Here is a 23550-nt window from a genome sequence, read left to right on the forward strand (position 1 = left end):
GTGCTTTTGTAACAGTAAAGGCTCGAGTATACATGATACATACGTTTCCAAAAAAAGAAAAGGTTTGAAACTGAAACATTTTCGCCGAGATTTTTAATTTGTAAGAAAGTAGAGAGATATAAATAATTAGTAGAAATAAAAATAATGTTGCTTTGGCTAAAAAGGTTTTATGGGACCAGGAAGAAAAGCCTTATAACCGCTGTCAAAACAATTTAAATTACATAGAGAATATTTTAAATCAAACCCTCGTCGAATGTACCCTTCCCCCTCTCTGGGCGGTTCAAGCTATTTTTGTTTACACTGGAGTTCAGAATTAAGGCGTAGAAAAACTTCCGTCCACAAAGCAAGCATAACACATTCCTTTACTGTACCCACTATTAGTAAAACAAAGGTAGTCCTGCTAAACCCATGACGCATGTGGGTTAATCATCAGTCCTGCTATGTTTTGTATTGTTCAGCCCAGTGGGCAGTATTCCGGCATCCACCTTCGAGCACGCTAGACTAAGTGTAGAATAGAAAAATTGATTTCTATTACATTTTCCAGTTAATTCGAAAGGTTTACAAGTACGACTAAATTTTAAATCACTTCATTACAAGGAAATTTATGTATACGTACGCAGAATCGCTGCTTATGTAACACGACTCAAAGCAATTCAACTGTGTGACAGTTTGAGGATTACGTGAAACATATGCTATGGTCATGTAAACGTTTCACTCTAATTTTTCACAAATGATAGGTAATGGTTTAATTGCTCACAGAGCAAAGGCTAACATAATCGCTTGTTAGGGGGCGACGAGGGATCCTACGAGGGAGGGTATCTCACATGACTTCCTGTTTGACTTTCTCATCTCGAGCTGTTCTTCCGGTGGGAGAAAGACTGTTTACTGTACATTATGGCCCCAGAAATGAGGGTATGCACGCGAGATATTGGGCGTGTCTTTTGTTGTATATTCGATGTTATGACATGGTCGTTGACATACGGTATATATCTGGGCGTATGGGAAATCACCGTTGTTGCTTTTTTAATTTGTGAGTGTAATAAGTTCAGGCTCGGAATTTTCTATTGTTCTTTCCATAGGATGTTGCGCTTTTTAGGCTCTGCTAGAAGGCTAGTGTCAGTCGCCATCTTGTCATCGGAAAGCATTCGTTTCCATCGCCTGATTTGGGGAAGATATTACGATATGTTCGATTTAGCTCGATATATAAAGCATATGATTTTATGTTTAGGTGACTTCTTTGAGACTTTGCAACTTTGGATTTAAAAACAAAAACGTAAAAGGGAAAAATTGTGAAAAGAAGCATGCAAATGTTTCCACTTTTGTCTTCAAAAGCGTGAGCTAAAGTTTTTTGTGTCAACAGGGCGTTTTTCTTCCCTCCAGTCCTTCGACTATGAAACCGCTGACAAGTACCGCATACAAATCTCTGCACAGAGCGGTACCGCCCCAAACATCATGACGTCATCATCTGATGTCGCCATCACGATCAAGGACGAGAAAGACCCCCCGCAGTTCAGCCAATCAGAGTACAAGGTCTCGGTTCCTGAGGACGCTAGCGTGCGTTCGACCCTGTCACGTGGTATTCGTTTCGTGGACGAGGACACTCTAAGTACCCAGTTGGAGTGCTCGATGGAGGAAATGACGTCACGAATCCCCTTGGATTACCTGTCGGTGGTGCAAGATGGCGGCGAGTGCAAGTTTGTCATCGAAAAGACTTTGGATACCTTCGTCGCGTCCAAGTTCACGTTTGATATGAAGGTACATCGACAGCGTCTTCCCCGCACTTTATTTAGTTTTATTTGTATTTCGTGAATACACAAACACCGAGAAAACTTACAAGTGTTTTGTATTAAACTTTAGGCCGATTTACACAGCACGTTTTAGTCGTATGCGACTTGCCTGCGACACCTCTACATTTCGCGTCGTAGAGTGAAAATCAGTCTACGATTCTGCTTTGATGCTCGACTACGAAAGTCGTGTGTAATTAAGGGCTAAGACATGTGGTAGGCAGGTCGCATACGACTAGACCTTGCTGTTTAAATCAGCCTTTCATGTGCTTTATATTCAACACGCCGCGCGCTTCCATGACCAATAAGCATGCAAGAATCACATATTTGATTGACATAAATCAAACTAAAGCCACCTTAATTGGCTAGCGCTTCCATGACAAATTAGCATACTAGAATCACATATTTGATTGACATAAATCAAACTAAAGCCACCCTGATTGGCTAGTAAAGCTTTGTAAAAGCGCGCGAAAATGCGATAGATTGCAGAGCGCGAAACGCTCGCGTTTACAGAGGTTGTTTCATAAGAAAACATCGAGGTAACCGCAGACACCCTTAGATCGATCAAATTATCAAATTTTCTCGCACTGTCTTACAGTTTGCTTTAATAATGCGTAATTTCTATTCATTTCAGAGTCGATTGTATGCTATATTTTCAGGTAACGGATAAAAACTTTCCTGGGATGTTTGCAACCACCAAAGTCGAGGTTACCGTAACCGATACCAACACGTACACGCCCGTGTTCTCCCGCACGTCTTTCTGGGCGTCTAAACCGGACACTCTACCCACCGACACCAGCGTCATGCAGCTGTCAATCATTGACAAGGACATGGGCTCCCTTGGAGAGGTGACTTATCAGCTGATCGACCCAACAGTATCAGCAGGCGAGACCTCAGGGTGAGTACCTCGCTAAACCGGACAACGTGGACGGTTCGGGGTAAACATTAGCCTAAAAGAACTCTGCTATATAGGACGTCGTAGTCCTTTGCGTTTTAGAAAATTTAGATGAATTACAGGATAAGATTTTATTGCATTCACCCTTGAAGATTGTCGATAAACCAGTCTTTTGTTATTGTTTACAATTGAAAATACATCGGTCAATTTGCAAGAAAACCATCCACGATTAAAGTCGGATACTTTATTAATGATATTTGATTGAAAGTTTCTTTGTTTCTTGCTTGAATTAGCCGATGGAATGGTTCCTTGAGTCATTCGGTATGGTGCGGGAGCGTAAAATGGCTGCGTGATTGGCCTTCTTTAAAGAGGCTATGAGTTGAACGTAGGCGATGGTTAATCCAGAAATCTTTGGATATGAAACGAAAACTAGTTGTAGCATTTTTAAAAGTCCTTTTTGATCATCCTGCCTGATATAAAAGTGATAGTTTGATAGTGTGGTCCACGGGGGAAGTCCTTCACAAACTAGATGCGCAATTGATAACATCAACATTTAACTAATAATTTTCATAATACAAGCCCATCACGTGTAAAGACGAGCGTTTTCGTTCTATTTCAGGTATGATCGTTTCCGCGTCGACGACTCGGGGATGATAGAAAGCACGAATATCCTTACCGCTAACACTTTATACAAGCTGCAGGCCAAAGCGAAGGACGGAGGTGAGTATCATCTAAGTGTACCTCTATTCATTTTAGTAAAAAGTAGAAGATAGGTACTTGAGCCTATCTATTACCAATTTATACTTAGACCTATGTGGCCTCATTTTGTGAGAAAAAGCGTCTCCATCCTTGGGCCCTTTATTGAATTCTTGTTTTACTTCAGGTTCTCCAGAGCTCCAAACTTTTGGACCTTTGACTAAATTCTTGTCTCACTCCAGGCCCCCAAGAGCTCTATTCTTGGGACCTTAACAAATTCTTGTGTCACTCCAGGCCCCCCAGTGATCCATCCTTGGGCCTTTGATTAAATTCTTGTCTCACTCCAGGCCCCCCAGAGCTCCATCCTTGGGCCTTTGATTAAATTCTTGTGTCACTCCAGGTCCCCAGTGATCCATCCTTGGACCCTTGACTGTATTTTTGTCTTAAATCAGGTTCCCCAGCGCTTGAGGCGACCGTAGACGTGTTTATCTCGGTCTACCCCAGCAGTGACACGCCCGTCCGGTTTAGCCAGAATCCCTACTCCGCTTCCATTGCCGAGAACTCCCCATTGAATACTGAGGTCTTCCGGGCAACTGCCACCAAATCTGGCTCTTCGTCTGGCATCGCATACAGCCTAGTAGGAGGGCAAATCGAGAATGGTAACACTATGTTCAGTATAGACTCTAGCGGGCGAGTGCTGCTACTCAGACAGTTAGATCGTGAGAGGACCAAGTCTTACAAGCTGTATGTTCGCGGCACATATACCGGGGGTTCGCTCACACTTGCCACGGATGTGGAGTGCTTGGTGACTGTCACTGATGTCAACGACAACACACCATTGTTCACATTTGATCGCGTTAACAAGCAGTTTGTGGTGGACAACTATGCACCTGCCAACACGATCATCGCAACAGTAAGTCCTTCTATGTGTCTGCCCGTCTGTCTCTGTCCTTCTATGTGTCTTTCCGTCTATGTGTCTGTCCGTCTATGTGTCTGTCCGTCTATTTGTCTGTCCGTCTATGTGTCTGTTTGTCTGTTTCTGTCCGTCTATGTATTTGTCCGTCTGTGTGTCTGTCCATCTACGTGTCTGTTTGTCTTGTCTGTCTATCTATATCTGTCCGTCTATGTGTCTGTGTCTCTGTCCGTCAATGTGTCTGTCGTGTCTATTTGTCTGTGTCTGTCTATCTATATCTCTCCGTCTGTATGTCTATCCGTCTGTGTGTCTGTCCGTCCATGAGTCTGTCCTGCCATGTATCTGTCCGTCTGTGTCTCTGTCCGTCTATGTGTCTGGGTTCCTGTCGGTCTGTTTGTCTTTTCGTCTGTGTCTGTCTATATCTCTCCGTCTGTGTCTGCCCGTTAGTTCGTCTTTTCCTTCGTCCGTCTTTTCCTCCAACTATGTTTCCTGTCCTACCTATTTTTTCATGTAATTATGTTGCCCTTCTCTCTCTTTCCGTGGCGTATTTCTAGTTTTTGTTCTTGTGCTCATCTCTTTCCTCGTTTCCTAGCTACGAGCAGTGGACTCAGATGAAGGAGCCAACGCCCAGGTGACCATGAGTATCCAGGGCACAGTGCCGTCCAACGCTCCCTTCACCATAGACACGCCTTCCAACGTACTCAAGACAACAACCAAGCTCTCGTAAGTGACGAAATACAGACTTTTTTTTGTTATTCTTTGAAATTAGTGCCGAGCCCCAAACTTTCAAACAAATCCCTGCCTACCCAGTTTCCCGAACACTCGGCTTCCAAGTGCCGATTCCCGATCTCTCGACTTCCAAGTGCCGATTCCAGAACTCTCGACCTCCAAGTTCACAACGGACTTCCGAGTGCCGACCCCCGAAATTGACTTGACTCCTAAATCCCAAATCTCGAACTGCCGTACCCCTTTTCCGAACTCCCCCGATGGCTTATTGATTAAGTGTTGATAAATGTTTCCCCTTTTTTTTAAAGTGAAACTCAACGAAATTGAACCCCGTATGGGTGAATATTTTGCTAAATGATCTAAATATATTTTCTAGAACTGTTATCGACTATCAAATCACTGTGCGCGCTACAGATAAAGGTTCCCCACCTCAGTACAGCGAAACCACAGTCATCGTCAAAGTGCTAAACATCCAGACTCCACCGGTTTTTGGACAGGCCAAATACACTGTGGACGTGCAAGAGAACACGAAAGTCGGACAACAGGTGACGGAACCGGACATTCATAAAATCAATCCCATTTGTTGGGTGTGGGATATTTGTTTAGCATAGTAGTAAAGTGCGTGAAAGAGGTGATGTTTTAATGATAGGCGCGGTAGCTAAATGGTGCAGGCTTTTCTTTGCTCAAATTAGTTCTTAGAATCCGGGTCAGGTCAACGATTATTTTTTGTTTCGAGGTTTAACCACCATACTTATTACATATGACTTAGATTCATTAAACAGCCCTTGTTAGCAACACCTCGAAATATCTCAAAATAACCATTTATTAACCAAAAACAATAGAAAATATCGCAATGGCTTCCTCAAAACAGCCGATGGAAATGGATGCTTTTTCACACTTGGTACTTTGCTAGAATGACAAAATGGCGGCTGGCAGAGGCTGTTTAAGCGTTGTCTTCGGCTTTGGCCCCTTGAGCGCGTGTCACTCCCCCTAATGTTATTATTGACACATATTGTCGCAAATAATATTGATACAAATAATAACGCTTTTTGTCTCGCAGGTTATCAGTGTGAAGGCAACATACGGGGACTCAAACGCCCTACTACAGTACTCGTTTGTTTCTGGTAACCTAGGCGACGCATTCTGTATTGACAGCTCTGGTCAGATCACGGTTGCACAGCCACTCGACAGGGAGGTGTTGCCTAGTTACACGTTACGCGTTCGTGTGGCGCTCGGGAATAACGAAGACTTCACAGAGGTTGTCGTGTCTTTAACGGACATCAACGACGACTCTCCTACCTTCACGAAGTCGGTTTACGAGTTTTTCGCTAATGAGGATATTAGTAAGTATCATGTTTGTTGTGATCAGAAGGGGACATCCAGAATTTTTTTTTTTCAAATATTTTATTAATGTTCACCACATTCTCTGGCGTAACGGGCGCTGTGCTTATTTTGGCTTGAATTTGCCACCAAAAAGGTCACGTGATCTCTTAGCGCAAGTCCCCTATTCGTAAGGGAAGCCATTGCTGTTTTGTTATTTCACAGACGTGTCATGTCTATTAGTAAAAAAAGCTCGCTTTAGGCTTCCTTTTTAACCTCTTTCTCTTCTCGTTCCGGCACACGCCATTCAGGGCAGATAGATTCGCTTCTCTCAGGTTCCTCACCCTCTTTCTCTTACCAACCGGTTCCGCTACACGCCCATTTGTAGGGATAAGCTCGCTTTATCCAGGTTCTTCTCTGTTTTACAGGTTCAGGCACGTCTATCGGGAAAGTAGCGGCGACGGATCGTGATAGCGGCTCACACGGTCAGATCTCCTACAGGTTCCTCTACGCCTCTGATATCCAGAGCATGGACAAGTTTGACCTCGACCAGACAACAGGAATCATCTCTCTGGCCTCCGGGAAAAGTCTGGACTATGAGGATATCAGTATGCATGTGCTCTTTGTTAGAGCGGAGGATAACGGTGCTAATAAGCTTAGTGGTACGTAATACTTAGGGATATATTGGGTTAACTTTTTTTTCTTGCGGTTGTAAATGATAAATGTTGGTGTTCTTTTGGAGGTTGTATCGTACGGTAATGGGTACCTACTAAAAGGTGGTTCTGCTATAAAAGCGAAACTCCTTACTTATTGATTGAGGAAGAAGCGAAATAATGAGAGCTCAGCATATTTTTCCCAAACAATTACTTAGTAAGCATTTGCCTGAGTCATGCCGAAAGATAGATATTGATTTGGTGTCCAAAAAGTAATGAATTAAAATAAAATAGTATTTATATTGCCATGTTTTAAAAGCGCTTCACATTTAAAATCCCAATAAATATTATGAATGTCCATTTTGGGACTGAGGAACACAAGCTTCTATAGTAAGCTCACATACGTTCAACAAGTCAAATTCAGAAAAAAAAAAACGATAAATAAATACACGTCTCGACCGTGAATCGAACACGTTTCAGCATTAACGCTAATCTGGTCACTTGCGGATTTTCGACACCCGGAAGCGGCTCGCATTCCAATGTCTGCCCTCCCGATAGTTTGTCTTTACCAAAAATAACATTGCTTTATTGTTTTCTAGCAATCGCCGAGGTCCGCATCTACCTAAGGGACATCAATGACAACGATCCTAAGTTCTCGGCGGCTTCGTACCACGCTAAGCTCTCACTGGACGCTCCTGTCCTCGAGCACGTTGTGCAAGTCACAGCTACTGACCTGGACACAGCAAATAACGGACGAATTCGTTACTCGATCGTGGCGGGAAATCAAGAGGGCGCTTTCCAGGTCCTCACGGACAATGGGCTCATCCGAGTTGCCAAGTCTCTCACCACAGGTAACCCATCTCTCGACATTAAAATATCGGCTAACAGAACTTTTTATTGGGTTTTAGGAATTCACGATATGGCTCACAGAGCCCTTTCTTGCTCTATAGGTATTCACGATTTCGCTCATAGAGCTTTTTCATTCTCTATCAACAGTGTATGTAGACGCGTATGATTCAGCTAGCGGTACATCGGATTGTTAGTAAAACTGATCTTTTAATATCTTAAGTAACGACTAGGCAACGTTGACGAAGACGTCAGATACCTTGATTCAGAGATAATCGGTATACCCAGGTGTTCGATGCGAGGATCGAGAGAGGTCCCTTTCTTCTTAAAATACCTGCTATCGAGATAACGGGGCATCGACTATGGGGACAACTTTGTGTTACGAAGCTGGTTTTAGTTATTCGTAGTCCCTAGCGGAAACATAGAGTTAGTATTGTAGTCTCGTCTACAAAGATGTTTTTGTAGGAAACTCCCCCATCATATTTATCAATATTTGTGAAAGGCTCAACTCAGAGGAATTACCACGGTACTCCGAAACGTTTCTTCCCAGCTTTTCAAAAGATTCTAATCCAAACACACCCTTAGTAACAGGACATAATTCCGTGAAAACCGTGAGAACCACCCCGAGCCGAGCCTTATAAAAGGGGCCTGCACGCTCTGTGTAACTCAGTTCACTTCAATCAATACCCTTCATCTCAAGTAAAGCAGTGCCATCCAAGATCCTAGTATTTGGTACCTCTCGTAACACCTTAAAGAAGGATGATGTGAAAGTCTAGGACAACCATGAATGCGCTTGTGCTCAATGCGAACTAAGGCAGTAGCACGGCAATTACTAACAAAAATTAAAAGAAAACTGGACTTAGACTCTAGTAAGACTCTAAGTTTCTAGTTAACAGAACAAACGTCTGAACCCCGATAAAGAGCAAAGTTTTCGCGGCCTGGTTCGGTCGCCGGGGGCTGAGATGTATCAGACAGATCATATTTTCACAAGCTACAAATTCTCAACCTATCCTTACTAAAATTCTAGAAAATTTTTAGAGCATAAAAACATGCACCCTTTTACTAGCATTATCGAGTATAATGTGCAGTTCCATTACAAACTGTTCCTTTTAATCTTTATTTTAGTCGCTGCTTCGTCGTTCCTTCTCACGCTAGAGGCCGCGGATAGCGGGGACCCAGAACGAAAGGGCTCTGTCAACGTCCAAGTCAACGTCTTTCTTCCCGACGGCCCACCCAAGTTCGTGCTCGACCCTGTTATAGTCAACGCTACAGAAGGTATCGCCGCCAATCAACGAGTCGCCGTGGCTAAGGCCGCAACTTCCGAGGCCCTGAAGTACGAGATTCTCTCCGGTAATACCAATGACATGTTCGCGATCAACCCTTCTTCAGGAGTTATATTAACAACCCGTGAGCTGGATTATGAGGAAGCGACGGGTTACATTATGAATATCATCGCGCGAGACACACGGGACCGCAGCGCGAGTGTACAAGTGATTATCAATGTGGTGAACATTAATGACAATGAGCCCATGTTCCCTGGGGAGACAAATGGGCAGATTGATAGGAAGGTCGCCGGCCCATTCGCGCCTGGTGTCATAGCAACAAGATTGACAGCTGTGGATAAGGACATTGGCGATAGAGTCTACTATAAGATTTCCATAGAGGCGGAGAATTACTTCACCATCGACGAGCGGGGTCAGCTGATTTGTAAAAACGACCTTAAAGGTATAGCATCGCCTTTTAGGTTTACCATCGAGGCGCGGGATGGCGGACTACCACAAAAAGTGCATACAGCCAACGTTCTCCTCGTCTTCGTTAATTATCGACCCAAACAGCAGCCAGTAAGAGTAATAGTCCCCGAGACCACCCGTGCGGGGACTGTTATCACCCGGGTGCCTAGGTACTTCCCAACTGGCGAATTTTCCATCGTGTATCCAGAGAAGACGAATTTCACTATTGATAATGACGGTAATGTGACACTTAATCGGCCTCTTGACTACGAGGAAATTGCGTTTACGTTGATCACTGTTCGTGAGAAACAGGCGTCAGGACCTCTGGAGAATTATATCGACGTCGAGATCACTGTCTTGGATGAGAATGACAACGCGCCGTTCTTCACCATGATTTCTACGCTTGGTCGAGTTAACAGTAACTCGCGCGCCGGTGCTACCGCGTTCCAGCTCCAAGCGCGTGATCTGGACTCGGGTTCCAATGGATTGATCGGGTTCCAACTCGAAAATATACCAACACTCTTCATGATTAACCCGTTGACTCGTCAAATCGAGGTCGGACAACCCAGACTCCAGACTTCGCGTTACGGTCTGGATATCATCCCATTCGACTATGGGAAACCATCTGTCAACGGAACCAAAGCCACTGTGGATATAGAGACTGTTCAGTCTCCGCCGGTGTTCAATGAATCTAGCTACACGTTTACGGTCTCTGAGCGTGCGCCCACGATGACCAAGATTGGCGATGTGACGGCAGTCAGCGTGTCTGGCGCGAGACTCAGTTATACGATCATCGAAGGCAACACTGGGGATAAATTTCTGGCTAAAGATAATGGTGATATTGTACTTAACTCCTTGCTTGACTTTGAGCGAGACCAGTCTGTATTTAACCTGAAGGTCGAGGCAAAGGAGCAGATTCCTAAAGGACTATCCTCAGAAGTTGACGTCACGATTACAGTAATAAACGCCAACGACTTCCATCCATACTTTGATGATCCTGTCTATCGACTGAAAGTCCCTGAGTCACGTGGTGTTGGTGACGTCATCATGACTGTAACGGCACGCGACTGCGATTGTCCTTCCGACTGTACGTGTCCGGTCGGACAGCTGAAATACTCCGTAGAGGCAGGTACCAGTTTTGACATTGATCAGACTGGGGCTATTGTGGTTGCGCGGACCTTGGACTACGAGACAAGTAAAGTTCAGGTTCTTAAAGTCATGGCGTCTGACCAGGGCGAGAAAGTCTTTACGGCTGTTACTTTTGTCGTCGTAACGCTGGAAGACACAAATGATAACGCTCCCGTGTTTAAGAGAAATGATTATTTATTCCGTATGACTGCGGATGCCTCGACGGGAAGTATGATAGGCGCAGTGATCGCTCGGGATCAGGATCAGGATGATATAGAAAAGGTCAGATATAGCGTCGTCTCTGGAACAGAGTTTAATGTCAATACCGAGACAGGCGTTCTTACAGTCGCTAAGGATCTATCGACGGGTGCAAAGTCTGAATACTCGATGGAGATTCGTGCGACGGACTCCACCAAGTCAAACGATGCGCGCGTTCGCGTCAACGTGGAATACAAGAACATGTACCGCCCCGAGTTTACAAAATGCGGTAAAGCCACTATTCAGGAAAACCTTCTCAAAGGACAGCTCATCGCCACCGTCACAGCAACAGACAGGGATCAGGGACGGAATGGAGAGGTCGAATATAAGATTGTACCTGTGGGAGGTCAGGACTTCTTCACTATAAATAACAAAACTGGGGAAGTGATAACAACGAGTAGCTTGGACCGGGAGACTAAGGCGACCTACACAGTCATCATAACAGCAGAGGATGGTGGCCACGGCAAGGATCCAGCAGAAAGGCTCATGTCATACTGTTTCCTCGAGGTAGAAGTTCAGGATGTCAATGATAACTACCCATCATTCATTACCAGGGCTTACTTGGGTAGTATTCAGAACACAAAGCCTATAGGGACAAGCGTGCTGACCGTATCGGCGACTGACCCTGACGCCGGAGATAACGCGAAAATTACTTACGCCTTTAAGTCCCCTAATGATAAGTTTGAGATTGACTCCACAAGTGGTGATATTAGGACCAAGGTCGCACTCACGGGGACAAAAGACGTGAACGAAAAAATGACTGTTGTCGCGTCGAACACTGAGGCAATTCAAGGAGGCGACGCAAATAACCGCGACCGCGAAACGGAAGTCACGATCTACATAACGGACTTAGCACCTCCCGTGTGCGATAAAAATCTTTTCACTGCCAGGATCTTAGAGTCGCTAAGTGTAAACTCTGATGTCCTCAAGGTTTCCGCACAGGCGCCGGGTGGGAAGTCTATTGTGTACAGTCCTGTGAAAGCTAACGCGGATATTGATGAGAAATTCAGTGTGGAAACTAATGGGCAAATCAAGACAGCTTCCCAGCTTGACTATGAGCAGCTTTCCCCGGGAGATAAAACTTTTAAGCTTCAGGTGCGCGCGCAGGAGGAAAATACTAACTTGTACTCCACGTGCAGTGTTGCGATAACCTTGGAGGATGTGAATGACGATAAGCCTACATTTGATCTTGGAAATTATGACGCCAGAGTACGTGAGAACGCGCCAATCGGAACCACTGTTATTACCATCAAGGCGACCGATCGTGACACAGGCGACGCTGGAGTTGTCACGTATTTCCTGAAAGCTGGCAGCGATGAGCATTTCGCGATTGATGTGAACTCTGGGACTTTAACCACGAAGAAGTCATTTGACAGGGAAGGCCAGAGTTTATTTAGCGTTATTGTCATAGCAAGGGACAAAGGTAACAACCCTGGCGCGCTGTCTGAGGAAGTCGCCGTGAAGGTACTAGTTGTGGACGAGAACGATAGCCCACCGCAATTTGATCAGGCCGAGTTCCAGACAAGTGTGTCCGAAAGTGCAACCATCGGGACATCGATACTTGAAGTGGTAGCTACTGACCAAGACATCGGAGATAATGCCAAACTCGAGTATTTCATCTCGGGAGGCGACGGCAGGTTTTGGTTCGCGGTGCAGACTATAAGCAAGTCTGGACGGACGTATGGTGAGGTGCAGGTTGACGCAAGATTGGATTTTGAGACCAAGAGCAGTTACACTATTGATGTGACGGCTACTGATGGACGGTTTAGTGCCACAACTCGCGTTCTTATAACGGTGAGATTTTGTGAATTTATTATATAGAACATCCTTGTGCTAGATAAGTTTAAATACTCTCATTTTTCTTATGTATGAGTGCCCTTAAGCCTGGTTTCCATATAGTCGTAAGGAGTGTTTGCTCCTCGAGGTGAATCACCGATGGTGATCGGTAATTATTATTATTATTTTTTTGCAGACGAATATTACGACCCTTACGACTGTTACGACTATATGAAAACTAGGCTTTATCCTCATCGGGTCAAATAGTGATATTAGACAATGCATTTTTTACAGCCTATTTTTCTAAATATCTTATTGTGCCCATATTTTTTGTCCATATTTTTTTTTGTTATTGACCACCTCCTCACCTTGGTTGTCTAATGGTTTCTTCTCTTTGTTTAGAATAGCCACCGATAATGTCCAAACGATCTCTCAATTTGTTTCCCATTTTTACCTTAACAGATCACTGACGCGAACGACATTGTCCCTATGTTCATGACTCTAACCACGCCTACCCTCCTATCCCCAATATATACCGGACGCGTGTCCGAGATGACTGGATCGGGTGTCGAAGTACTCAAGGTGTATGCAGTCGACACAGACAGCCCCAACATCCAATACACTCTAGAGGGCAGCTCCAGCTATTTCACCATCGCTGCACGCCAAGAAGGTGGCAAGTTTGTGGGCATTATATCGACGGGTTCCCAGCCATTAGACAGAGAGGCTACACCCATATTCTCTTTCAACGTGCTCGCTAAAGATGGCGTTCACACGGGTTCTGCCTACATTGAGATCAACGTAACTGATATTAACGATAACCAGCCACGATTTCCAAATTCATTATATGTGGGATACGTGGAGGAGAATAAAGCAGCAGGTACAAGCGTCATGTACGTGCAAGCCCATGATGACGATGATCCGTATCTGGGAGGCAACGCCGAGATTAGGTACACTTTGACGGATAACGCAGGAGGGAAATTCAAGATCGACGCCAATACTGCGCTTGTGACCACAGAGGAGATACTAGACCGAGAGACGTCTCCCAATTCGTTCACTATCACGGTCCTGGCGACAGACCAAGGCGCAAACAAACTTAGCACGACAAAAGTCGCTACTATTTACGTGACCGATGCGAACGATCATGCCCCTGTTTTCACTAAAAGAATCTTCAGGGGTACTGTGTCAGAGGATGTAAGACCAGGGTACGTAGTGACTTCAGTTTCCGCGACTGATACCGATACTGGCCCTAATGCCGAGTTAGAATTCGTCGTAACACATGGAAACGAACCCGCTGCTTTCTACGTGGACCCAAGCAAGGGTACAGTCCACGTATCCGGCATATTGAACTACACACTAAGGAAGTCTTATAACTTGACGGTGACAGTGTCTGATCGTGGTATGCCTGTTCTAAGTGACAACAGCCCTGCTTATGTACTCATAACAATCACAGATGCAAACGATAACGCACCCATATTCATTCCAAACCAGTATAACAAGACTGTAGCGGAGGATCTTGCAGTGGGATCACCGGTTGTCGTGGTAACCGCTGTGGACTATGATAGTGGCGATAACGCCAAGTTTGTCTTTGATATTACGGGAGGTAACCCCGATGACCTGTTTGAAGTCGTCCCGAATCCGGATAATTCTAGTTTGGGTATCGTGCGCACCCGGTTACCGCTTGATAGGGAGACCACACCCATCCACCATCTTGAGATCACGGCAAAAGATACTGGAGGTTTGACTGGAAAAGCCCACGTGTGGTTGACTTTACTTGATGTCAATGATAACGGACCGTGGTTCCAACCCCCATTCTTTGTTGGTAAAATCAAGGAGAACGTTAATGTTAAGCAGTTTGTTACGAAGGTGAGCGCCAATGATCCCGACACCAAAAACAACGGAGCTCCATTCACTTACGCTATATATAATGGAACTGTCAGTGGGAACTTCGCATTCGACATTGCAACTATAACTAATGTTACCACAGACATGAGCTCTTCTGGAACGTTTGATCGTGAGACCATGACCACGTGGACGATTGGCATCGCTGGGACGGATAGCGGGAGGCCTGCTAAGTCGAACTTCACCTACGTCTATGTGGATGTACAAGACGACAACGATAACGAACCTTACGATGGCAGAATGACAATCATTGTCAATTCGTACAATGGCAAGTTCCGTGGTGGACCAATCGCTAAGACGTACTACAGAGATGCGGATTACGATGGTGATGTCAACACGTATACGCTTCAATCTCAGACAGGCGGGAATTTTTTCACCGTTGACACAACGACTGGTGAGATATCAGCCGCTAAGGATATTCCCGTAGGTGAATACAGCCTGGTCATCAGCGTCACTGAAGTCAACACAGGAAATCCACCGAGAGCCAACGAAGTGAACTTCCCCAAGACCGTGACATCCAGAGCCACCGTAATTGTGCGTGACATTACGTCCAAGGCAGTTTCCAATAGTGTTGCTTTGCAGATTTCAGACATGCGCAAAGTGGAGTACTTCGTCGGCGATTATCATGACGTTGTAGTCGGGGAGCTGTCACGGATGTTCGGGGTTTCGTCGTCGGGTATCGAAGTGTTTAGCGTTCAGCCCTCGCCCATTAAAGTCATGGCGTTGGATGTCCAGTTTGCTGTCAAGACCGGAAGTGACGAATACACCAAGCCTTATGACGTCATCAGGGTGGTGACGGATAACAGGGAACGCTTGACTAATCTTGGTAAGAACAAAAGTGAACAGTTTTATTAGGTCTGATTTCTACAATGCCTACGAGTAGCAACTTTTGAAATTTTTAAACATACTTCATAGGTATTGACCAATGATAAATGCACGTTATTGTGACATTAAATAAGTTTTGTATGTTTTGCACTATGTTTGTTTTATCATGCATTATAGCTCATGAAATAAAGCCTAATATTATATTGGTCTCATTCAAGGTCTTAAGGTCACTTCCATTGGTATCGACATGTGCGCGTTGGAACGGGAACGAGTCGGCAAGTGCATTAACGTCGTGGAGACCTCATCCGCGTACAAAATAGCCAGCGGCGATTACGGCAAAGTCCCAGCTCCCGCCAGCTCCATAACCCTGGTCTCCATGGATGTTGTACTTCGAGACAAATACGTAACAATAATTGAACCCGGCAAGAACTGCTCCAATGAGAACCCTTGCCTTAATGGCGGTACCTGTCATGACACTGTCCCTGCGGGCTGGAGGGTGTGTCAGTGCCCTCGTGGTTATCGTGGTCCACACTGCGAGCAGACGACGAGAACCTTTAGGGGGACATCGTACATATGGCTTCCCAAGTTGACCGCCTATGATATTCGAGAATTGTCTTTCGAGTTTACCACTGAGTTCAAGGATGGTCTGATGCTGTACCAAGGTCCTCTCAAACCAGGTACACTTGCAATAAAAATGACATCTTTGATTCCCATCTATCAGTTTCGTACTAGCTCTAAACCACCTTTTTACCTTCTACGGCCTGAAAGGTAGAAAAGGCCAGTTTTTCATAACAGCAAAGGCCCGTGAAGTAACTCCTATTTCCCTTTTGCTCTCATTATAGAATCAACCAAGTAACTGGAACGGGGAGAACTTTTTAAATTCATCTTTGAGAACAGTATCAAATTCCCTTTCCGTCTAGATTCAATTTAGATGGAAGAGCTGTAGGGTGAATCAAGAAAATTCTAAAGAAAGGGGGGCGTCTCGAAATGGGGGAGAACCCGTCGGCTTCTCACTTGGGCCCCCTTGCTCCGACCCTGGGCCCCTCTCCATTCCAAATCTCTCGATTTTCCAGGCGACAATAACGGTGCCAATGACTTCTTGCCAGTATTTCCAAATCTCTCGATTTTCCAGGCGACAATAACGGTGCCAATGACTTCTTGCCAGTATTTCCAAATCTCTCGATTTTCCAGGCGACAATAACGGTGCCAATGACTTCTTGCCAGTATTTCCAAATCTCTCGATTTTCCAGGCGACAATAACGGTGCCAATGACTTCTTGCCAGTATTTCCAAATCTCTCGATTTTCCAGGCGACAATAACGGTACCAATGACTTCTTGCCAGTATTTCCAAATCTCTCGATTTTCCAGGCGACAATAACGGTGCCAGTGACTTTTTGCCAGTATTTCCAAATCTCTCGATTTTCCAGGCGACAATAACGGTGCCAATGACTTCTTGCCAGTATTTCCTAATCTCTCGATTTTCCAGGCGACAATTACGGTGCCAATGACTTCTTGCCAGTATTTCCAAATCTCTCGATTTTCCAGGCGACAATAACGGTGCCAAGGACTTCTTGCCAGTATTTCCAAATCTCTCGATTTTCCAGGCGACAATAACGGTGCCAATGACTTCTTGCCAGTATTTCTAAATCTCTCGATTTTCTAGGAGACAATAACGGTGCCAAGGACTTCTTGCCAGTATTTCCAAATCTCTCGATTTTCCAGGCGACAATAACGGTGCCAATGACTTCTTGCCAGTATTTCCAAATCTCTCGATTTTCTAGGAGACTATAACGGTGCCAATGACTTCCTGCCAGTATTTCTAAATCTCTCGATTTTCTAGGAGACAATAACGGTGCCAAGGACTTCTTGGCAGTATTCCTGGATGAAGGTCACCTTGTTGTGCGCGTCTCCTTGGGTTATGAACCGATAACCATCAACATGACCAGACGTCCCAACCTGAATGACAAGGAGTGGCATACCGTTCAGATCATACGTGACGTCATTGATAGGAAGGTATGGCCAAAAATGACCAGGAGGGGGACAAAACGAATGACCATGGCTGAGGGGAGACTTCTGGTATAAGTCAATATTTATGACGTTTTAATCGTCTTGTCTTTGTAGTTCATTCCCTTGAGTTTTGAGTTTCGAGACTATCTTGGGTTCAAGAATCGTTTTGAGTAATTTTACATTTCTTGTTATTTGTTAGCTCTAACTGTCTGTTTTTGTGTGTGTTTATGTTACAGATGATTCGGGTGATAATCGATCGATGCCAGAGTGCGCAGATCGTAGAAGAGAATGGGCGTGTGTTTGAGAAGAGGGACACCTGTGAGATCACGGGGCGCGTCAAGGGAAGATCTGTGTAAGTACAGTGGAACCTCGATTTTACGATTGCGGTCATTTCTCCCGGCGGAAATACAGTGAAATGTATAAGAAATTACATCGATCTAACGATATTGGATACAACAATATTCTCGATTTTATCCATTCTCCAAAACGTAATTTTGAAATCGATACAACGCTATTACTCCTGATTGAGTTTATCAGGAGATAAACTCAAGACACCACAAACGAACAATACAGTTAATCGATTTTTTTTACTTGACAGATTTTGTTAAATACAAATTACAACCTTACAGAGAGTAACTATACAGTCTTGCAATTATACAGTTACAATTATTTTGTAAAAATTTATAATTAACTCGACCTCTCTACAACGATATTTTTAATGGGTGTTTTTTGTCATACATTGCGTTGTCAAATAACTCCAGCAGGAGGGGAATCATTTTTATAATAATCAAAATCACTAAAAATTAATTGTTTCTAGTTTGAAAAGGATTGTTTATCTTCATCAGTAGCGCATATATACAGTGAAAAATTTCAAACGATTGGCAATGGGGCAGTGCAAAATTTTAGTTTTCCGGTTCAAGATCGCGGCTACTTGTTTATCTCTGTATTATAATATTTTGTAAACGCTCTATCTAACTTCAGATATCTAAACGGTTTCGGTCCCCTTCAAATCGGAGGCGTTGAGACGGATCTCACATTCATCGGTATCACTACCACTGGATTTAGAGGCTGCATTCGCAATATCATCGATACCGAGAAGATGTACGACTTGCGTAATCCAATCAAAGTCGTCAACGCGCCCGAGGGATGCACCCTGGCGGGAACATGCCCCAACAACTGCAACGACAAGGGGTATTGCGAGCCTAGCCTTATGGCAGGCAAGAGCATGTGTGTGTGCGACCTCGGATATACTGGAAGAGCTTGCAACGACAGTAAGTGCTGCTGCTTGTGACAGAAATGGCTCGAGGGAGGTCAGGGGAGGGGTAGGGAATTAGAATAGGAAGGGGGTGATTACCCACTTAGACGCTCTTTTACCTCAACAATCTCACCCTAGCTTGCAGTGTTACTCAGTTTTCTTTCGTTCGAGTGGTTATTTGGCAAAGAGTCTGGAGGTGCGGTAAATGTTGTGGATTTAGGTGAATTTCAACACACTTGACTTGGTCATGATCATTTGCTTTATCGTACTCTACTTTACTTTACCATTACCCTATTGCCTCCCTACGCCGCACATTGGAGTGATTGGTGGACAATCTTAAACCTCTTATCAGTGTACTGCATCTCATTTTACACCTCCCTTGTAAGCGTACGTGCGCAACTACGGTGCACATTCGAACATAGCTACGGTATACACACAACCACTGACCGCCATTTTACGCTCCTTCAGAACGTCTATTGTCGTTAGTACGTTTAGTATATGATACCCGAAAGCGATAGTTTCAATCATAAATTAAAAAAACTTTGCATCAAATTGATTGATCGTGTTAACGCTATTTTATAGGTCTGAAACTATTAACTTCTTTCTCTACTAGGGTCGGAAGCTAATTATTACCTGGAGAACAGCTTCTCCCAGTTCTTGCTGACCGGTATCCGTGCCAGACGAGAGCTCATCCAGCCCCCTGTTCCACTCATGAATGAGTATTATACCCACATCAACCTGCAGGTCAAGCTGGACCCTGGCACCAAGGATTGCGTGCTCTTCCTTTCGTCTAACTCACTTGGCACAGAGTTTAACAGACTGGACGTAAGTTGGGTGACACTTCTATTAAGCCCTATGTAACAGCGCTGGCGCAGGTGCTGGGGTGTTTTGTTGATGTTATACGATCCCCGTGCAGCAGAGCAAACTCGCTTGCTTGGCCTCAAGGGAATCTATGCGAGCTTTTTCACATCATCATCAGCCATCATTATTGTTTATTTTAGCATGTGCACTTTATCGTATGATTAGTTTTGACAAAAGTTCGTTTGTTGTTAAGAAGATGGTTAACTTTATGTGTGCATTTGGATAGAGAACGTTTCTAGATGCATCTTAGGACATATTAGTGACCTATTAACAGAGCTGAGGATGCCGATTTCTCACATATTTAATGAGAGATTATCTGCTCGATAGTTCGGAAGGAACCTAACCAAGTAGGAGAATTGTCATACTGAAACTGACCATACAAACGTCTTATTGCTCCGTTCCAGGTGAAAGACCACATGTTACGCTACATCTTCCGTCTCGGGGACCGGATGAAGGTACTGAGTATCCCACAGTATAATATTTCTGACGGCAAGTACCACTCGGTGATGGTGAACCGTGAGGGCAACTACGCCGAGATGCAGATCGACTACCGTGCCAAGATGGCGGGTAAGTTCGATAACAATAACAGCAGCAGCAGGAGCAACAACAACAATTAAAGCGAAGAGAAAGTAACAACAACTCAACTAAAGCATTTACGATATCAACAATAACAATGGCGTCAAATAAAGAAGCGTCTGCAACATAAGATCTCACTGAAGCAACGTAATAAGTGAAAACAATCTTCAGCAAAAAGGCATTTAATTCACTATTGTAATTTTCTGGTCTTCAGGCACTACAGGAGGCGTCCAAAAGCTGTTGAACATGGGTGGTGGGAGCATATTTACTGGAGGTTTGCCAAACATCACCGAAGTTCGAGTAGTAGAGGCCATCGTACAGAGTGGCGGAGACGTTATTCTTAGAACTGAGGACGGAAAGGTAAGGGGGAATTTAAGGAAGGCCCATCACGCCGCCATTTTATGCTCCCGCACAATAGCGACCAACTAAAAGAATCCATTTTCCTCGGCTAATAATTCCCAGCTGAGAAATTTTCAATCAAATTTCATTGTTAAAAAGATCAGACTTCAATCGTGGAAGGTTATTTTAAAGTTTTCTTGCTAAATGAACCGCTGCATTTTCAATTGTAAACAATAACAAAGAAGTGGATGATCGACATTCTTTAATGCCAAAGAGTGGAACAAAGTATAGTGAATCATATTATAAAATGGCCATCCTCTGCGTGAAAACGTCAACAATAATTATTGCTTTATGGTAATTTTGTTAACTAATTTGACATTTATTATGCGCCTGCAGGTGTTGACCAGCGGCATTGGAGTAGGCGGCGGCATGTCCTTCGGCGCAGGGAGCTCCGTAACCTTGATAACCATCGGTAGTGGTGTCTTGACCCAGCGAAACATCTTGGACTCGCAGAGTCTCTTCGTCCGAGGAATTTACAAGAACGGGACGGTAAATTGAGTTTAAAACTTAGGCTCGTTACGACGTAACGACTGACAAATGCGGGCTTAATGCGGCAATCCGGAGGGCCAATGGAAACCTCAATCGACATAAGACAAAATAAAATATTAGAATTCTCCCTATTAAGCAGGTTATCCGCTCTAAATTATCAGCCAAATCCTTAAAGAAACTTCCAATACACATTGTGGTATATTATCAATATCCTACCTCCCCTCCGGGTATCTTAACACTTTGTTATTTCTCATTCGGGTATCTGATTTCTCATCCTGCATACGGGAATCTTATTTCACATACGCGTATATTTTTTCTCATCCGGGCATCTTATTTCTCATCCGGCATACGGGTATCATATTTAACATACGCGTATATTTCTTCTCACCCGGGTATCTTATTCCTCTTACGGGTATCTTGTTTCTCATCCGGGTATCTTATTTCTCATACTGGTATCTTATTTCTCCTCCGGGTACCTTATTTCTCATCCGTTTCATCATTTCATACTATCCGGGTATGTCATTTCTCATCGAGGGACCTTCCCTTTCAGGTTTTGTATGGCTCATCCTCAAGTAGTACGTTCGGCATGAACGTTGACGACCAAGGAATTCCATTTAAGAGCAGCGACACGAGCTCTAACGGCAACGGGGGAGTCCAAATAAGCCAAGGGAATCCAATGACTTACGGAGCAGGGATTCAGTGGACGCTATCCAACCCAGGAAGGACGCAAGTGGGAGCTGGCAATTCTGGTGGCGCAGTCGAGGTCATTGGAGACATGGAAGGTACAGTCTTTCAACAAATTAGAGATTGCTTTGTTAGAGTTGGACTGATGAGTTTTTTTGTTTGGAGTCAGTCTTGTCTTGGTCTTGAATCCTGTTTCTGACGTACTCGTTATTATGTAGACAAAGCCTTTACACATCCTGCTGCAGGTGATCTGCAACGATAAAGCATTTTGGCTGTAATCAGAATTCCTCAATTAATTTGCATTGTGGATTTCATTAATTCTATTGTTTATACATTCTTCAAGTTTACGTTGTCATGAGATTCCCTGTCATCTATGTTTGAGAAGTCCTAGAGTAGGCACTTGCAATTAATCGGCTTCTCCTCTAATTTGGACACTAGTAACGTCGAAGGTAACACACTGACCTGGCTATGTTTTCTCAGGATGCACTGCAACAAACCGCTTTCAAGGTGTTAGTCTGGAAGACTCACCCGATGTCGAGGTTCGGCGCCAGAATGTTCGCAAAGGTTGTCCGTGTGCTGAGGGGTTCTGTGAGAATGGCGGAACATGTGTGGACGGCACGCCTCCTTACTGCTTGTGCTCGCCTGGATGGACCGGTCCCACATGTGTACTGATTGTGACGGCGCCGAATCCAGGTACTTAAACCTTTAAAGCTCTTTTGATTTCAGTTAGCTCAATGTCAGGAATAACAAAAAGTTAATGTTGCATTACCCCTAGCTTACGTATATCGTTTCAATATCGTTTCAATGGAATCATGGAAAGTCAGCACTCGAAATGTGCTTGTGTTTCAACAAGAGCGTATCTGGATAAAGATTGAATGACTATTACGCGTCTTCGATCCAATCAACCCTCCTCGGGTGTTAATAAAAAATACTGGACGACAAGACCCCCAGTTGTATTAGGTAGGTTATGATGTTGCAACTTCAAGTAAGCTTTTTTATCTGTTGTGTCCAGGTCAGCGCCCAGGAAGTCGTGTGGTATCTCCGTTTGTCATCGCCTGTGTTGCCGTGGTCTTACTTGCCGTCATGGTAATCATGGGGGCAGTCCTCCTCAAGAAACGCACGCCGCCCCCTGTCATCCCCGTCATGGTTGAAGATGGTCATGTGCATGATAATATTCGGCCGTACCACGACGAGGGAGCGGGCGAGGAGGACAACTTCGGCTATGATATTACACAGGTACGATACTGTACGATTTTGTACTTTGGGTGTTATGCGGGTTTGACTATCAGGGATGTAATCGTTACTAGACAGGCACTATTAGGGAGCAATCGGTAAATGCGGATGTGCTAACGGCATAGCGTTAATAAATTAACCGTCTTTGCTCTTTTTCAGTTGATGAAATACACGTACGTGGAGGGCGGTGGATACGGTGGCGGTGGTGGTGGATACGGTGGCGGTGGTGGTGGATACGGAGACGGGACGGGCGGAGCTGCATTCGGCTCGGCTTACGCGGCAGGTAAGACCGAACAATTTACAGTGATGTACAAACTTAATAAAATGATAAATTAAACAGATAATAATTAATGGAGAATCGCCCCTTCTTTTAAAATATCTTAATGTATCTGGTCAAGAGACCATGATGCAAGAGAACGAAACCCCGTGGCCCATGATGTCGTTCTTGCAAGCTATTTTTAGAACAAACTGCTATTTTCAGCGCGAGCTTGTCATTCATAGCCTCTATATATAGTTCATCGCGCCACATTTGGTTATGGGCACCTCGCGAGCTAATACATTTTCACAATAAACTTTTTACCCTCTGCTCTTCTTTAC

General features: G+C 44.4%; 1 protein-coding gene across 5 annotated transcripts in view; it reads left to right on the forward strand.

Annotated features, from left to right (window-relative positions):
* LOC5518543 (protocadherin-like protein) overlaps positions 1-23550 on the forward strand; it is a 38484-nt gene that overhangs the window by 4412 nt on the left and 10522 nt on the right. For 4 of the 5 annotated variants that reach the window (XM_048720776.1, XM_048720774.1, XM_048720775.1 and 1 more), the window contains exons 2-24: positions 1361-1755; positions 2444-2682; positions 3299-3399; positions 3828-4288; positions 4881-5011; positions 5391-5559; positions 6075-6357; positions 6763-6996; positions 7587-7838; positions 8959-12743; positions 13188-15450; positions 15668-16126; positions 17290-17462; positions 17693-17808; positions 18438-18727; positions 19325-19536; positions 19977-20139; positions 20363-20508; positions 20884-21036; positions 21587-21818; positions 22201-22413; positions 22733-22956; positions 23113-23236. In XM_048720776.1, the coding sequence (XP_048576733.1) occupies positions 1361-1755; positions 2444-2682; positions 3299-3399; positions 3828-4288; positions 4881-5011; positions 5391-5559; positions 6075-6357; positions 6763-6996; positions 7587-7838; positions 8959-12743; positions 13188-15450; positions 15668-16126; positions 17290-17462; positions 17693-17808; positions 18438-18727; positions 19325-19536; positions 19977-20139; positions 20363-20508; positions 20884-21036; positions 21587-21818; positions 22201-22413; positions 22733-22956; positions 23113-23236 (10818 nt within the window). Of the gene's footprint in view, positions 1-1360; positions 1756-2443; positions 2683-3298; positions 3400-3827; positions 4289-4880; positions 5012-5390; positions 5560-6074; positions 6358-6762; positions 6997-7586; positions 7839-8958; positions 12744-13187; positions 15451-15667; positions 16127-17112; positions 17256-17289; positions 17463-17692; positions 17809-18437; positions 18728-19324; positions 19537-19976; positions 20140-20362; positions 20509-20883; positions 21037-21586; positions 21819-22200; positions 22414-22732; positions 22957-23112; positions 23237-23550 lie in introns of those variants that run through there. The other variant, XM_048720778.1, reaches the window with a different exon arrangement.

The sequence above is a fragment of the Nematostella vectensis genome, chromosome 13 (genome assembly GCF_932526225.1).
Source record: "Nematostella vectensis chromosome 13, jaNemVect1.1, whole genome shotgun sequence".
Taxonomy (NCBI): domain Eukaryota; kingdom Metazoa; phylum Cnidaria; class Anthozoa; order Actiniaria; family Edwardsiidae; genus Nematostella; species Nematostella vectensis.